This window comes from Lates calcarifer, linkage group LG24 (assembly GCF_001640805.2).
Source record: "Lates calcarifer isolate ASB-BC8 linkage group LG24, TLL_Latcal_v3, whole genome shotgun sequence".
Taxonomy (NCBI): Eukaryota; Metazoa; Chordata; class Actinopteri; family Centropomidae; genus Lates; species Lates calcarifer.
In genome coordinates this window covers 15361199-15379334 of record NC_066856.1, presented here as the reverse complement: position 1 = coordinate 15379334, position 18136 = coordinate 15361199, and the positions used below count along the sequence as shown (strand labels likewise).

The window sequence follows — 18136 nt, the reverse complement described above, 5'->3', positions numbered from 1 at the left end:
TTTTTTTTCTTTTTTGTTCTATCAAGGGCAGTGAAACATCGGTCCTACTAATTTCTTGAATTCATGCAGAAGCCACAAGAGCAAAGATTTACGACGTTACAGCATTGAATAGTAGTAGTAGCAATAGTAGTAGTTGTATTTGCCATCGGGTGACTTGGTTTGGTCACGAGAAGAGAGAAGTCAGGTTTAAATGAAAGTAGCTAGCCAACAGAACGCACCATGGTAAAGATCCAGTTGGTGGACAAAGAGCTACAGGACACAGTATCTTCTATGTCAAGATGGTACAAGGACAATGGTCTCGATTTGCACACCCAAGTAAAATGGCTGAGATTCAAACTTTCACTGATTCATTGATGGATACGGCTAAAATACAATGATAATCTCCAGAGAAACAGACAGTTAAGACACTGGTTATGTATACACAGACAGCTATGGACTGACTGAACTGAGGGATGCTACAGCAAGCACAAAACATTAGCAGATTGATTGTTATGCAAAAGTGTGACATACTCCTCAGTATAATGGTGGGATATTGCACTGTAAAGATTTTCTTCTCTAAGACAGTTAAACTGTAGTTGTTTCCTTTGTACTCCAACTATCGCTGATCTGGAAATTTCATGGCCCAAGTGTGTAAAAGTTTAAAAATCAACAGAAATGAAGAAAAATGTGTTTTGTCACCTTCTTTGCTTGAGAACGTATTGCTTGTACTGGTGCTTTTAAAAAAAATAAATAAATAAATTTACCCACAGCTGCTTCAGAACCTGTTTGAGCTCAGTCTGAGGTCATGTACAACATGTAGAGCTTCAAAATAATTATCATGAAATAAACATACTTCCTCTTTTAAAATAGCTTTCCTAAAAGGACAAAAAAAGGCTCAATTTAAAAATATACAGCATATTACTCATCACCCAGGGCAGTAAACTCTAACTCGGCAGTGATTGCAAAGACTGAAGTCAGTTTAAAAAACAGAAAAGGGCTTTTGAAATGTCGCTGTTGTCACACCAGGTCAGGAAATCCCACATAATAGGATCCTGCATCCGCCACCACAATGCATATGATGGATGGCGCCTAACATCTGGTTCATAAATATCATGTAGATCCATCAAAGCATTACAATCAATCCATGCATGGTGACAGTTCCTCTCAGACACTGTTCCTAAAGGAACTCATAAAGCAGAGGTGATGACAAATCTCACGCTGAAAGGCAAACACTCCACATTTGAAATATTTCAGACAAGCCCCCACACCCTCACACACAGGTCAGTGGCAGAGGTAATTTCTCAGTCGGCGGAGGCAGATATAAGACGTGGTGTCTAAATCATGTTTATGGAGTCTAGCTGTAGAGTCATGTCGGCACGTTAAACAAAATCAGATAAGGACGGCTACAAATATTTGTCACTGGATTGTGTTCAGTTAGGCTGTGCTACAGAAAATTTAGCAGTTTAAGAACTGTGTTTAATCAAATGAGGACTCACTGACAAGCACTGATTTTTATCACAGTTAGTAAGGACTCCTACAGAGTTTGAATATTTTGTCAAGAGGAATTTGACAGCAATTACAGATAATCACAATCAGTGACGACATTCAGTGATACCATGTAATTCTCACAAGATACCATAAAGTACTGTAGATGCTATATTGATACCTAGTTTCCTCACATTACTGCAAATATTGTCAGGTGTTTAACAGTTATTTTGAATATAAGTGGGAGATTTCTTTTTTTTTTTTTCCACTGTAATCCCAGGATGGATAGTGCTTGATGAATATTTAAACATTTTGATACAAAACACAGAACAAATCAAAACCTTCAAAAGGTTTAGTCAAATTAGTAATTGATAACCACATTGCTAAGTCTATAAGGTTATTAGCATAATTAATCAGTTGGGCTTTAGCCTACTTTGCACTAAACAGGGAAGAACATGCATTATGCTACTTGTGGACTTTCAATAGACAAACGCAAAGAAAAAACTGATGGCAGAATAAAACCTATCCTTCAATATTTTGAAATATCAAAGGATTTTTCTGGTTTTAAATAAGCATGGGTTTTACTTTCATAGCTATGACTATTGTTTCTATCAGTTATGATAATATTGTAATAACATTTTACAGCATTTGTTTGCAGATAACTCTGGTGCTGTGGTCGATGACGGCTGTCTCGTTTGGTTGGAAAATCGGCCAAGCATTCACAGAAAATGGCAACAGAATAATGGTCACAAAAATGGGCAAAAACATGGATGATATTGACACAGTTGCAATTGTTGCTGTAAGTCAGTTACAGAACTCTTAAATCAGGTCTCAGCACTTAACTTGATGAGTACAATGTTAATTTTACTGATAGAAACTATGGTTAAAGCTTAAAAGGAGGAAACGAAAAAAAGACCCAAGTTATAATAAACCAGAATTATTCTTTAAGCAGCAATTTCTGTCAGCTGTTTGTAAACTGAAATGGGTGGCATGCTCATCTTCTACTTTTGGTGTTTGAGACAGAGGCAATGTAAGGACAAAAAGTGTTGCCAGGACTTGATGGACGTGACTCTGAAGATACTGGATTAAATTTTAACTTTAAATTCATGATTTTGTGTCCACACACACACACGCGCGCACACATACACACTTGGTGCAAGCCAACACAAAGACTCACGCTGGATTCATGAACAAAGCTGGTGCAAATTATGTTATCTCCTCAGAATTTCTCTGTCTCTACTTTTTACAGTGTACACATGAGTCACTTTGACACACATTCATGTTAATGCTGCTTTCATATAATCTTTACCACCCTGAATGAGCTTCTGGAAATATGAAAGCAGAAAAGTGAGTGCCTCTGATATTCAAAAAAGTAAACTAAAACAACATTATATAGTTGTCAACACATTAATTGCCTCAGTTGACAAACAAGTAGGGTCCAACTACTCTCGATACCTGGCTGTGCATGCTGTTAATATAATTCACCGTCACAAAAATGCTGAAGATGAAGCCACTTGCTTTACTTCAGATTAATACAAGACAATGCTAGTTAGTTAGGCACATACAGTACATCTCAGCAGACTTGGAAGCATTTTAATCTGCCGAGAAACTACAATTAAATAGATCTAAACAAAAATGTCTCATTTTGGTCGGTGTGTGTGATATCCTGTGTGATATCATGCCATGAGGTTGAAAATAAGACGAAATGTACAAGAAGAACAGAGTCTGTCCTCGGTTCTTAATTAATGGGGTTGGCTAAAGTGCTATAGATTGATTTCCTCACTGAGTCCTTCCCTCTGTGCCAAGGTTTGGACACAAACTAATAAATTAACTTTACCGCCAACATCCCTCTTTGCAAATGTTCCCTTATTCTTTGGCTTTCACTTCTGTAGTTTAGTTTAGCACTTTAACCATTAATTCATACTTCTTTTTCTTACACGAAACATTTTTTTTCTCTACACCTCTATTATGTCGTATCCTAGTCCAAGAAGTGATGATGTTAATGCACAAAATAACAGAACCATGTAACTGCTGACTTGAGTATAGAAGATGTTAAATGCAGATTTTCAACATTGCTTGAGAAGTGAAAAGGCTGAATCAAAAGTTGCATAATTAGTCTAAGATTTATCTTCAGGATTTTCCTGTAATAATCTGGAATGCTTGTCATGACTTTGTTTTGTTTTTTGTACATTTTACTTATTTTCAAAATAGGTAAAACAGGAACAAAACCTCGGAAAGAAAGGCAACTTGTGGAATTTGATCAACTTTTTTTCCAAGTCACCGTACTAACAGTAAAAGGTAATATTTAACGATTTCAAAGTGAAAAAAAGTATACATCAATAACTATAATTTCAGTGGTCCATTAAGGTTTAGTGTCATGCCTTCTTGCTTGATGTGCTATCCTCAAAGTCCCAGGGACAAACATCTGCCTTTTTAGGTGCACTTACAGCCCCACCTTTAGTATTTGGATTGCTCTGTTTCACCACAGGAGCACTTTTGTCTGTAGCTTTTTTATCTGATGTATCCTCAAACTCCCATGGACAGACTTCAGCCTGTTTTGCTTTGGCTGCTCCAACATTTGCGCTTTTTCTTTTTTCTACCAACGGCACCTCCTGTTGACTCTCTACATCCCACGGGCATACCTCAGCCATTTTTTGTTGGCTCACATGTTTCTCTGAAGATTTACTCTTGTCCTTAGCTTTTGTTCTACTTTTCTCATCATCAGCGTCTTTTGATTTCTCTTTCTCAAGTGTTCTTGTGGAGGGGGTACCCTTCTTTTTTGAAGGGGATTCCTTGGTTTTGGAAACTCGAGAGGGACTAGGTGTCCTCTCAGAATTTGGAGATACTGCAGTACTGTCATAGTCCCAAGGACATACATCAGCTTTTGAAGCTGGTGGTTGGAGTGACCCTCCAGTTTTGGATGAATCTGAAAGGGTACTTCTCCCTTTCCCATCCACTGGAGAGGTGCCTTTTCTCTGCTTTGCCATATCTGGTGAGCAAGCTAACTCTGTCTTTTGAGCATCTTCAAAGTCCCATGGACAAACATCTGCCCGATGTGTTTTGGAGCTTTCTACTGCCGAATGAGGCTGCTGGGTTTTAGCAACCTGGCTAGCCTGACTGGATATTTGTTGCTTTGGCCCTTCCACTTGACTAGCATTACTCTCACCTCCATCCTCCCACGGACATACCTCTGCTCGAACAGCAGTCGTCCTCTGAATCTCCTTTGAATTTCTGCCACTCGATGGCGATTGATCAGAAGTTTTCTGCTTCTGAGATTTGCCTGGCTTGGTGCTTCCTCCGTGAACTGTTGTGGTTTCCTTTGGTGCTATAGATACGTGCTTTTGGACCTTGTTTTCAGATGGAGTTGGGAGATCCTCCACTTCCCAAGGGCACACTTCTGAGAGATCATAGAGGTCCTTACCCATGACTGGGTCAGAGCAGATCGTAGGCTGGCTGCCACTCACCGGCTGTTTCATGATTCTACCTTTTGCTGCACTCTGCTTGTACTCAACCGACTGGCTAATAATCATCTTAGGTTGGCAATCATTCTCTGGCTCTGCACTGGCCTTTGTGTCTTTGCTCTTTGGCTGACTCTTCTTATTGCTGTCCTCCGCACTCTGGGTCTTTCCTGTCAAGCCCAAAGTCTTCTCTTTGGCACTGGCAATGACACTGAGCGACTTCTGCAGCATGGAGGCTCTGGGATGAATTGGTTTCTTGTCTGCAGTGAGGTTATGGGCACTGGCTGACTTGCAGACCAAAGGAACTGATTCTGTAGATTCACTGGGGGCATTTATATTCTCACTAGATTTCTTCTTGACCAGCTTCTTGCCTATAAGTGTATCCAGAAGGGAGCCTTCAGCTGTTGTCACCTCCATTTTGTCTGTTGCTGAGCTGTTGGAGTCTTCGCTCTGGTCACGTACGTGGTCATAGCTACTGTGGGACTTCTTCAGGGAGAAAACCTTGTTCTTTAGCGACTCCTCCTTTGCTGGTTTTCCTTGGTGAGGGAGGTCAAAAGGGTTCTTCTTCAACGTGCAAATGCTGTTACGATTGCTGCCATGTTCCCCGGCCTCCTTGTCTTCACGGCTGCATTGCCGGTGCACAGACTCGGGAATTTCAGTGATGCGCCTCATTAGTGAGCGACCCAGACCTTTCTTGGAGCTCCGCTTCTTCTGGAGATGAGGGTTGTTTGCCAGCATCTTCTTTCTCTTATAAATCTCCAACTGGGAGTAGAGTTTCTTCAGCTCCTCCTACACATTCATAACAGAATGAAGGGAAAGACAAAAGCAAAGTGATCAGTCTCTTGTTAAAACTATCTGTATTTTTACAGGCTTCAAAAATATTTCTGATCAAAACACAGTTACAAAAAAGCAGACATTCTACTGCACACCGAACATGCAGTACAAATCCATGACACGTGACTACAGTTGTTAAATGATGCACTACGGCTATATCACATGCGTGCTGAAAGAAAAAAAGCAAAGACAGGACAGTCCTGGACAGCGTCAAATAAGAAAACGGAGTGTATTTTAATGTTAGGTCTGAAACAGCCTCAAAGCTCGGGTCTTCAATTTATTGTATCTCTGGTGCTATGCCCATCTGACATAATGAATGCTCTCAAGTGGCAGGATGCCATCACAATACCACTCCTCCACTGCCTCTTGTAAATATGCCTGAGGTTGCCCAAATCTTTTTTTTTATAGAGAGACTTCTTCAGCTCTAACAGACAAACAGAAATCTCTGCTCACGTTGGTACGTTTTTCCCAAAGACTGTCACAAGACCTTACGCCACAGCCATTAATAGAACTGAGATGGCCCATTTCGTCTGGTGTCTGCAATAAAGAACTACCATGGCTCAGTATTTTTGGAGGATTCAAAAAGTATCACCAGGTTATACAGTGGAGATGGAAAGGTAAGTGGAAAACACATCTTACCCGAATGTCCTCTGGGTCCAGGCTGTGTTCGCTCCACGCAGAGGTTATGCTGCTGTTTAGGTACGACCCAGATCGACCCATGTCCAGCTCGTCCTCATAGGCCTCAGAGGCTATATCATCTCTCATGTGGGTGCCAGCAAACAGGAACTAGTAGAATGGCATAAAAAATATATGTTAACAAATGTTAGTCAAACAGGAGTAAAAGAGAGCAGAATAATAATGTAACATGACTTGTGAACTTTACCTTGGGAATGAGTAGGAGGCCGAGGGTAACTGTTACGGTTAAGTGGGTGTGGGTGAAGAACAGTAGTAGCATCCAGTCTGGATGGAGCTCAGCAGCAAGAGTGAACCTGTCAGGATACAAGGAGGAAAAAAAGGAATAGATAGAGAAAAAAGAACAAACATAATCCATATAGCACAGATAAAAGAGCAAGGACATCCAGAAGTTTCCAGAGTTTTGTTAATAAACACATCCTAAAAATCCTCATGATGGCTGCTTGTCAAATTGCAAATGTATTCACAGTAACTGCAGTGAAGTATGACAAAATGATGTTGTGATATTCATACACATTGCTCTGTCTGCAGTAAACCTCTGAGATACAGATGGAGCCGGGAGAGACAGACACCAGCATACTTAGTGTGTTTCCAGCCAAAGTAGATTTACACACTGTCTGTCTGGGCGTCAAGTCCACTGCCTCATATAAAGCTCCACTTGAGTGATCCTTTTGCCAGCAAGGACGCAATATTTTTCCTCATTCTTACAATTGGATTCACAATAAAGGGGAGTGACCTTGATCTGGTCACAAGATTCAGCCTATTTATACATCAGATGGTAATACACTGGGCCTGGCTGTGGCGCAGCAGTTGGTGGAAAATGAGATAATTACTGGCAGAAACAATAGTGGTGTGAGGAGTAGCTCTAACCTTTTATTTAAAATGAACTAACAGGCTTTCAGCACAGTGAGACCTCATGTGCACTAAGGATATGAAGGCATGTCCTGTCAGATGCTAATTCAACCACTGGAGAGCCTCTATCCAAGCAAATGTCATCCAGCAGGCTCATTACGTTGTTGAAGTTGGCAAATGGCTAATTAACGAACAGTTACTGTGGTAATAGCTTAGAGGCATGAATGAAGGCAAAGGTCCAGCATATGAAATGTCCTAATGCTTTGAAGTCTTCCCTCCTTCATGTTTTGTGAGGAGTTTTCTGTGCAGATGAGGATTTAATAACCTTGGCATGCTGTCTCTTCTCAGCCTGCAGCGCCTGACTGAAACACTCGCCATCGCTCATGCAAAGACTCCCATCAGCTACACACCCCCCCTGCATTTTCTCTCAACATGCCGTTCACACCTGGACCTGACTTTCATGATGAAAAAAAGGAAGTCTGAGCTTTAACTGGTCACTGTGGGATCAAATAGCAGGTTCTGCGAGTAACACAAATGGACGCCCAGATGCCTCTAACAAGCCCGGGGTGTACACTACAGTCTCTGGTGGCAGCCAGTCAGAATCAACTCTGCCACACCAGGCAACTGTCCAATTTATTAGGGGTCTCGTCTGGCCATTTTCTGCAGAGAAAGGCCTCACAACGAGGCTGAAGAGGCTCATTAAAAGGAGTTGGCAAAGTAATCACGAAGAGCCAGATGTTCAGATACCATCAAAACTGTTAAAAATGCAGAGTTCTTCCATGCTATATGTCGATGATACACAATTTATTGGCAATGGATGTTAATTTATAACTGGAATATGGATGCCCAATAATTCTAGCTATTGCTGTCTTGAGAAAACATAAATCATTCTGACATGGTTCATTAGTAAATAATGTGATGGAGCTGAGCTCTCAATTAGGGGGGACTCCAGCTAGGAGTGGCTGTGGCAGTGTCAGCTGAAACGTCTCATTTATAAAACTGCATGGTGCAGCTATTTGACATGTACACTGGAGGGAGAGGGTTGATTTCATGACAATAAAAAAAACAGCTCCCAGATGAACAAGAGGGGTTGAGCCCTGCGCTCGAGCCTATATGTGATGGAAATGAGACAGTCTAGTGGAGAACATAAATGTCAAAATGACAACAGCGAGTGAAGACCATGATATTAAATATGGAGCTGGTGAATGTGGGACATGTTGTAAATGTAAGTGACAGCATGTGTATGTTGAAAATGATGCATTTGTTGGTGATTATGTTTGTTTTATCCTCCTTGGAGCAGATGGATGGTGGTTATTGCACCAGGACTATAAGGTACTGCCAGGAACTAATATTTATTCAAGATCCTCTCGTGATTGTTAAAGTTTAAAGGGTTAGTTACACAAAATATATTCATATAAGCCTACCTAGTGGTATCTAGAAAATAATTTTGGCTTTCTCTGCCGAGGTTTTCTATCTCTGCTATGTGTGCTACTACATCAATTCAATAGAAGTGAGTACAGCTGAATTTAAAAAATGACAAAAGGTCAGTGGATTATTCAGAATAACCTGGATTGGAAAGATACATTGCTGTTCACTTTTTTGCTTACATTCTATTTATGCATTTACCAGCATTGATAAGGCAACATTATTATAACAAATGAAAAATAAATAAGATTTAGAAAAGACTGTCTTTAGCTAGGTATTTCTTTCTAAGTGACAGTCAGTCTGTTCACAGACTATGCTAAAATGAAGAAAACTGACTAGGAAAGCTAACATCTGCAATTTTGGTAAACCAACCCTTTAACGTGCCATTTTAATCCACATATACCCACTAAGGACTGCAGATGACTGGGGGCAGGGGGTGTTACCTGATGACATAAAATATCGCTGACAGAACAAGCTCGTTGTGAACAGCGATGGCCATGTAGCGAGGCTCGTGGAACGCCGATGGCACGGTCCTCACAGCGTAACACAGGTACACTGCCCACAGCAGGAAGAGGAACTCAGCTGTGAAGCAAGAATGAGAAAGAAGCAGTGAAACACAATGAGCACACACAGGCCAAGAAATCATTTCTATGCAGTGCACAGGCTGCACGGGCCAAAAAAGCCACGTGCCCCCACCATCCAGCCACTTCACAGTTCAATACTCTCATGCAGCTGGTGCAAAGTGTTGTACAACACAGGTTTACAGGAAAATGCCCTGCTCAAAGAAGCTATCAAACTCATTTTCAACAGCTGTGGTTGTATTCTCTGGACAATAGATGAATCCCTGTGCACCACCATGGCAACCCCATGTAATGTTTCCTAGGTAGCCACCTCCATAGTAATAAACACGTTGCTTTTTCCATGAAAACCTGTTGGCCATTATTTTGACATTTATGGTGTTGTGTGCTTGAACTGCAGGGCCGTCAGGGCTCAGTGAATCACATGTGTTCCTCACAGTGAGCATTAGATGCAATTGGCCATTTACAGAAGCGTTATTTCTTGGGGTTGTGTGGGGCATGTGGATATCACGATATTTTGAAATGTGCGTTAAATCTCGGTCCTGTACATAGGTGACGTCAGAACTGAGCCACACATCCCTATTACCAACCTATTTTTACCTCCTAATGAACAGAAAGAAAATCTGTCCTCAGTATACAGTACCACAGCATGCTGGCTCTGTTGGGGGTCCATCTGTTTTCCCAGAAGTCAAAAAAGGACTGCGGTCCTCTCTCATGAAGCCTGAGTCAGCAGGCGTTAAAACAGCATGCAGATTTCCTCAATGTGAGATGCGGCCTCCCCCCTCCGAGCATCTTTTGATTCCTCATCTGTCTTTATCTGCTGCTGGTTGCCCTCTCCTCCACTCAAAACACAGGAAAACATCCAAAAGTGCAGCACCGGTGGAGAGGATTAATGTCTTCATTTGGGGAACACGAGAGCATTGCCAAATGTAGATGGAGGCAAACTGTCTTACTCATCCAACTTCTCCTCATCACTCACTCTTCCCTCATCTCTCTTACTCTCTTTGAACTCCAACTGTATCACGCCAAACAAATTACTTCTTGATTTTATGCTACGAATACCTCAAATAACCCATATTTTCTCACTGTGGTACACAGACATAGTGCAGCGTATATTCATCTATTCACTGCACCCTATGGAAGCAGAGGGCTTACCGACAGCCATCATGTAGTCCCAGCGATCCAGCAGGCACATGCTGAACTGAAGCCCGTCGGGCGTGTAGCCCACATCAATGAGAGCTGACTTCCTGTCCGGGTTCTGACAGACGGCAGATGTCCAAGCCACCAGGAACCAGCAGACGATAAGTAGGATGATGCCCAGCAGACGCAGCACTCGCCAGCTGGTCATATAGGGGATCCTCTGGGCTGTCCGGGATAGGAACACCTTCAGCACCCTGTGGGGGCGGGAGAAGAGAAGTTTACTCTCAGAACATTATAAAAATACACGGTTATCATTGTAGATTATATCATTTGAAACTGCTGAGACAGCATTCATGAGAGGGAAATCACACCCTTGAAAAACAACAGCTTTGGTAATTTTTTCCGAGCATTAAAATGACCTATCTTTAGGGAGCACTTGTGCTTGTGCAAATAATGACTTCTGTCTGAGAAGCAAAGGAGGAAGTAGTTAGATTTTTTTTTCTTTCAGCCTTAATATAATCCAGTGCAGCTGAGCAAAATGCATCATAGTTTAAAGCAGTTACTCTTTGCTCCTCTGTGACACAGTTTTACATTCACAGACAGAAAAAAACTGCATAACAGGAATTAAATTCTGCTTAAACACATGATCCAGTCGTCTCTATTCTTAGGCTCTGCCCTTCACGCTCATTGATGAAGTGTCCACTGCGGTCCCCACTAATGAGCCCCCCATCAAAAATTGATCTGTGCAATATGTTAACTTGCACCTCTAAGGGTTTACTCGGCTCCCGTTCACATTAGCCACATCCTCTTAATCAGCATCTGCATTAGGCCTTTTTGACAGATTCACCTGACAAAAAGGCCCACAGATGAACAATTTCAAGTGCATTACTTTAAATACAGCAGACCCACTGTCTCATTATCAGCTATTCAGTGCTGGATAGCCCCCCTCCTCCCTTTCTCTCGCTGTATCCTCCGGCAGCCAACCATGATTCAATACTATCTTATATACGGAGATCATTTGGGGCCAAAGCACCCTAGTGTGTGTGCCATCTAGGCAGTTGGGATATGAATAATAATGCATGTGCGCAGGTGTGTCCTCACCAAGGGCAGTAAAATGTCGAGAGATGGCCCTGTGTGTGTGTGTGTGTGTGTGTGTGTGTATTACCTGTACAACTTCAGAGTCAGTGTCCCATAGACGGTAGCGAACCCCAGCAGCCGGACCCATCGCAGCAGGATGCATCGGAAAACACTCGGCTGGAAATAAAGAATCCCAACCTGCAAGAGGACAGAAAAAGCCTTCAATAACAGAGGTTGTGTAAAGAAAGAAGCAAGGGAGGCTCCCAACTGAGAGTGTTTTCCATCTGGAAAGTCATGGGAAGTTTCTGCCTGATTGCGCCGTCAGTGGACAGTTCTCTAAACAGTGGAGTAATCTTATTTAAATGTTGGTTTGTTGAGTGGATTCATGCTGTTTGATATACGTCCAACTGCTTTCATCAGTTTCCTGCTTCATTACCCATCTGTTTTTTTCACTCTCTTCCTCGAAACCTACAGAAGAAGTTGTTTTAGACTTTGGCTTTTTCCTCTTCCTGTGCAACTATCAACTTGATAAAGGGGATTAAGACCACTGTAAACCAAACCATCAAAGTCCGGCCTAAAAGTGCTATGGATTGAATTAAAAGCACTGCGTCTCCATCACTGAGCAAATTCAATCTGCTGCTGAAGACTGTGTGATACTGCTGTGATATCATACAAGTAAACAAGTCCTTAATGTGCAATCATTGCATAATATAGCAATTAATGTGTGTGTATGATGTGTATGAATTATACTGCTTCTACTCTTTACTACAATCACTACGAGCAGTGCTACTGATAATACTACCAGTGCTGCTATGACTTTACAACTACTAATATAAATGGTAATACAAACGTTGTTGAGCCATTTCTCAAGAAATTCACTCCAGAAAGAGGAAAGTGACGAATTGCAGTGGACACAATAGTTAAACAAGATATGAAAGAAGTGCAGTGATATTTTATAACCATCCTTGGCATTACTCAAAAAACAACTCCGTCTGAGGCTGCTAACATCACAGAAAGCTCGCCCTTGAGACAAGGAGGAGGGCATTCACCCATGCTCACTACAAAGACCTAGAAACGCACTGAAATGTTGCCCATCCAAGACAACAAGAAAAACACTGATGGTCTTCCAAAGACATAAAAAGCGGCAAAACAAACACACAAAAATGAGAAAGAAACAAACATCTGAGGCAACGTAATTATCTGTCCGTTGCAGATGTGCAGCGATTTCCCCTGCGGGATTGTTAATGTTAATCGGATTAGCCGAGGCATTAATACGTTCCCTCAGGCAGCGGCAAAGACGCAGGCATGTGGATATTTTTGCTCACTAGGTTTGAGTCAGTTAAGGGACACGGAGGACCCCACGGGAGAAAGGGTGGCCCACATCCTCATCTGCTCACAGACGCTGGCCGACCAAACACAGAAAACTTCTGACTCAAACAAAGCTCGCTCTAGTTGACTCAGCTTTGCAAAGGGAATGTGGTACAGAGCAAATAATGAATAGATGAGTGCTCAGTTGTTAATCTTAAATGCATACAGGGTGTTTTTTACTCTTTGCAGGATAATGGCCTCTGAAACTACAATTTAGACCATCTATGAGCACCAAAACTGACCTTAACCAGTGAGGTTAAAGAAAATATCTAAATAACAATGTGTGACTGCTCCTCAGTGCATTTTACAAAATAGGGATAGGAAGCACAGAAGCCGATAAAGAGATAGCAGGCCAGGCTGGCACTGAGCAACTTGCTGACGCACATTTGGGTCCACAGGGACAGAGGAGGGCACAGGAAGATGAGTAAAAATGCACCAAGGGAAAACAAAGCTCATGACTCCTTTTTAGATAAACTACAAAATAGCAGCTGGATCTCTATCACGTGCCAGTTTAAGGCTGGTGTTGTTTGCAATGAGATAGAAACAGGGAGGTGTTGTCAGTGGCATTGCTCCCACGAGGCTCAACTCCAAATGATGTGAATGAGTTTCATAAAAAGTTCCTAACACATTTAGCAGTTTGAATAACTTCTTTAATGGTGCGATCTCACCCACTGTTCATTTTCACTGAACAAAACCACAATGGAAAAGTTTTATATTTAGTTGTTTAAGGTTCACAGTTGCCAACAAACATGGCCGACAGCGTCAGTAAAGCTGGTTGTTACACAAAGTTTTCAAAGTTGTCATCACACCAATACTTTGACAGCATGGTTCATCTGTCCAAATTTCTTTGCCTCAGTTTCACAAAATCCTGTTTCCTTAGCCTACATAGTTTGTACAAGTATTCTACCTCAAATCTAAAGTTTTTTTTACAACCCTGTCTCTTAGAAATTATGTTTAGTCTGTATGTTGCAACAAATACATCTTAAGATAAATATGATGCCTGAATTACATTTTTTAGATTTCATGGTTATGTTTAGGCACTCAGGGCACTTGGTACAAGCACAAGTTTTTGGTATTGCTACATAATCAATGTTAGCATCAGCAGCTGTTTACTTATCAAGAGCTACAACCATCATTGTGTTTACAAGACAGGAGGTTAATATACTCTTCTTCATCCTCTCATGTTGGGCTGAGGGCAGACTGGATGCTACAGCTACTCACTTTTGCAAAGTGGTTTTGTGACGCCGGACTGGACCAGAGCTAGTTGGTTAGGATACAAACAAAAGAAGTGACAGAACTAGAAGCAAAACAAGATAATTTAGTATTATTTAAACCGACATAACAACAACCGTGTTATTGCTGTAATAAGAATTATGGGGCCAGAAACTGTTTTAAAAGCCTGTTACATCCACAACAATTACACAATGTCAGTTGTAACATAACTACATAGCAGCTCACTTGGGAAAAGACTGATGTTTTGTCTTTTGACGGGCATTTCTGTCACCTGTCCCAGGAAATAAACCTAAATGGCGTAAAAAAAACACAGACTAAAGTTTCTGATGAGCTTTTAATTTTTGTCCATGAAGGGGACTTTCATCAAATATTACAGGATACCATGAAGCTCAGATTCTAGTTCCAGTGTTTACAGTAACACAAAACCAACAGTGTGTTCCCCCTGGACTCTCAGCTCTCCCGAGTTCATCTGATACAATAAGGTAAATCCCCATCCACCAGCATCCTCATTGATGCGCAAAGCAATGTCAATACTTATATTTTAGTCCAAAAATAAGCATAGTCACTGTCCTCAAACATCACCATGATCCTCAGACCACATAATGCACACAATGCAAATTCATTACACAAGTCCTTCGTTCCAGCACTGCGCTTTCACCAGGTTTCTGGGAAAAGTCTGGCCCTGACCATCCGACAGTTTCTCTTAACGCCAGTGTGCATAAAGAGTAAGATCAGTTTCTGCCCTCCTCCCCCTCCCTTTTGAAACCTTCCATTAATAATCAATGCTAAGTGCTGGGAATCTTGGATTCAGTGCTGTGGGAAAGGAAAGGGATCAGGTGTTATTCTCAAATGTGTGTGTGTGTGTGTTTACGCACATCCAAGTGTGTGCAAGAGTGCACGTGAGGGGATTGAGAGGATCAGGGTGCTGTATACCTATCTAATGGACGTCAATATCGTGGAGACAATTATCAACACAATTACTACTCTTCAGCCTGCCTCCCCCTGTTTGTCTCGTCTCAGTTACAGCATGAGTAAAGGCTTCTGGAAATGCTGAGTGAGCGTTGCCAACATCTAGCAGCCCTCTCAGCAAGCACCATTTAAATTTGCTGATTATTCTAGGTTTCAACATATCATGACAGTGGAATGTACATGTAGGAATGTCATTTTTTTGGACATCTTTTTCAAAAGTGTCACAATTTCACGTCTCTCTCTGTCCAAGGAGAAGAGATTTCTTAACTGGTAGTGAGGCCATTTTTAGGAAATATCTGGGCTTTTATTTTGGTTTTAGGCAGGCAGGTGTCCCAGCTGGATGTCTCCCCTGCTGATGATATTCATCCGTCGACCTGGTCTGCAGGCTCCCCAGACACCTGATTTAACACAACCTGGTTCTGCAATCGCCCTCCAAAACAAAGTCTTGTCAGGTGGAAACTACAAAACAGAACAAAGTGTTCTACAGATGCCTGCCTGAGAGGACAGTGTTTAGCTTCCATAGGCAGATGAAACTTTTTAAAGTTGTGGAAGTGCACAAAGGCACATTTGGAGGAGTGCTGAATGGCTAACTGGCTGAGGGAAGCACTCCTCTATAGCTTATTTTTCTCTCAAGGTCTGGCGTCAGTTTTTTATTGATATGAAATAATTCCTCGCCAATCCTCTGCCCAGGACAAACCTCTCCCTTCCTGTTCATTAAGAGGAGGAAATGTAGACCAGATGTTTGCAGAAAATTAGTCACCTGATTGCTAAATAATGAAGCCACTCAAACTTCTAAAACTTCTTAAGTATATTAGAGATGTTTCCAAACCACTAACAGGGTATAATTGTCTGTTTTCTTCAATCAGTTGCAAATTAATTAGGCACAGCTAGCTAAAACTAATACAATCACTCAATAAATCCCACCTTCATTTGAGGTGCTGTTACACAGGGAAATGTTTCTGTTATTTAATCCACCCACAGTGATATAAATAGAGTGGACAAAATCATAGAAACACTTGTGACCATACAGTTGAATTAGCAACTATTCTAGTTCTCCCCATCCCACTGGAAGCTCCATAAACTGGCACTACATGATTCATTAGTTGATGTTTTCTTTTACTTGAGTTGCACATAGACTGTTGGACAGTGAAAGAGATATTAACTTGACAGCAGCTGTTCTAATACATATTAGGGGCTTCACTAATGCTCTAATAAAGAGTGACAGTGTAAGACAGTGACTAAGAAAGTGGGTGAAGGTGAAGTGGTTTGTTTTTGGACAATGACAGGGCATGCAGGCTGTTGATGGGAACAGCAGTTGTTGGGGGTTTGAACTTGTGTACTGAAGATAAAGTGCAGCCTCTCTAACCACCACATCAATGTGCCACCAACTGAACATATAACATGCAAGACAGAAAGAGAGACAGTCCTTTTTTCAAATATTTAAAGAGAATTAAAGTCTGGCTAAAACAAAGAGATGAAGCTGAAGGATTCACTACTGAGGGACTGAGAATAACAACAGATGTTGTCCGGAACCCCTGTAGGTTTACATTATTAATATGCATGATCCCCTGATTTAGTTTATCTATCTGTTAGGATATTTAACAATGATCGAGGTTCTGGTGAAATGAGGAGTGATGGGAGTCCAAAAGAACAGACAAACATGACAAGAGAAAGATTCACACGCTTACCCACTTACTCATTCAATCAACACTCAGTCACTTAATTTGCAGTTATCTTTCATTCCTAATCATCTCTCATTTCAGCACCCACCAGCTGGCTCCACACGCACAGATTCAGTGGGTTGGTTACCCACTAGAGAGTGTCCCTGTTGGTACGATGGTGACGAAAGCCAGCCAGCTGTGGTGCGAGCAGCAGCTTTCCAGGGAGCTGCTCTGATGTTGGCTACCTCTGTGTTCACTGAAGCTGTGATTATTTTGTCCATTGTGAAGAGTGTGGACAGTTTCCCTTCCTTATTTACCTTTTATACTGTATACACCAAGGAGACAGAGAAGGACAGTAGCATGTTGCACCAGCTGAGCAGAAGATTGAGTGTGAAGTCAGCTGCTATGTTGTAACAAGTTAATTTCACACCCAACTGACCAGTTTGTTTTGTTGCATGGTTACTACTTGCACTCCAACTATATTCAGTCTACCATAATTTGAAACAACTAAGGTAAAGATAGCTGTACTACACATAAGTATGGTTATAAGTAATGACCGCGTCAACAAAGGTTTCTGAAAAACCTCTAATGCTCCTCTTCCACCAAATCAGTTTGAAGGCTGATTTAGGTCTGGTGCCTGATCTTGAACATTTCAAGAGTGGTACCAGCACTTGGTACTGGTCTAGAACCAATAACCACTTACATCAGGCGCTGGGGGCAGGATCATCACAACTGGGTGCTAATGCTAACACAAAGCCAGGAGCTAGTGTTGCTGGGAAAGTGTTAAGGAGCTATATTTTTGCAAGAAGTTCCCCCGCTTTTTCAAACAAGTATGAAAGTAGGTTTAAAACTTTAAAAAATTTCAAAAATGTAAAATAACAGAAAACTCAGGGATACACAAAATGCCTTTGGGTGAGTGACACTAAATGTAAACATAACTTTTTGTTTGTTTGTTTACAAAAAAAGTTCCCCAGGGCACCTGTAAAATTTCTCAGAGAAGCAATTCCCATCTGAGAAGAACGGCATAAAATCAAACACGTGTCCATGTCTTTTCCAAACAGTGGTAACTGTGTAGCATGATACTTAGTGTGGCTGTCAGTTTACTCATAAATTATTATTGTTCCACAATCAATGTTGCCACTTTCTTGACAGGCAGTTTTCCATTTCCATTTTTAGCCCTGCCTTTGATTGTGTCCATTCAGAACAGGTATGAACAGTCTTGCCTGTGCATAAAATGTTGTACAACCTAATTTGGTTAAAGAATACTGAGACCTTAAATATGACCTTAATAGTGGGTACAGCTAGATATAAACACAGCCAGTGTTCGTGCCCAACTTTAATGTGACAAAAACACAAACTCTGGCACTTTAAAGTCCCCAAAGGC

The 18136-nt window shown here is 41.4% G+C and overlaps 1 protein-coding gene across 1 annotated transcript in view; it reads right to left on the bottom strand.

Annotated features, from left to right (window-relative positions):
• Positions 1-1735: 1735 nt before the first annotated feature.
• gpr158a (G protein-coupled receptor 158a) overlaps positions 1736-18136 on the bottom strand; it is a 57245-nt gene continuing 40844 nt past the window's right edge. The window contains exons 6-11 of the mRNA XM_018700826.2: positions 11610-11719; positions 10460-10698; positions 9170-9308; positions 6640-6745; positions 6396-6542; positions 1736-5711 (exon numbers count right to left, since the gene is read on the bottom strand). Of these exons, the coding sequence (XP_018556342.1) occupies positions 3840-5711; positions 6396-6542; positions 6640-6745; positions 9170-9308; positions 10460-10698; positions 11610-11719 (2613 nt within the window). The 3' untranslated portion in view covers positions 1736-3839. The remainder of the gene's footprint in view (positions 5712-6395; positions 6543-6639; positions 6746-9169; positions 9309-10459; positions 10699-11609; positions 11720-18136) is intronic.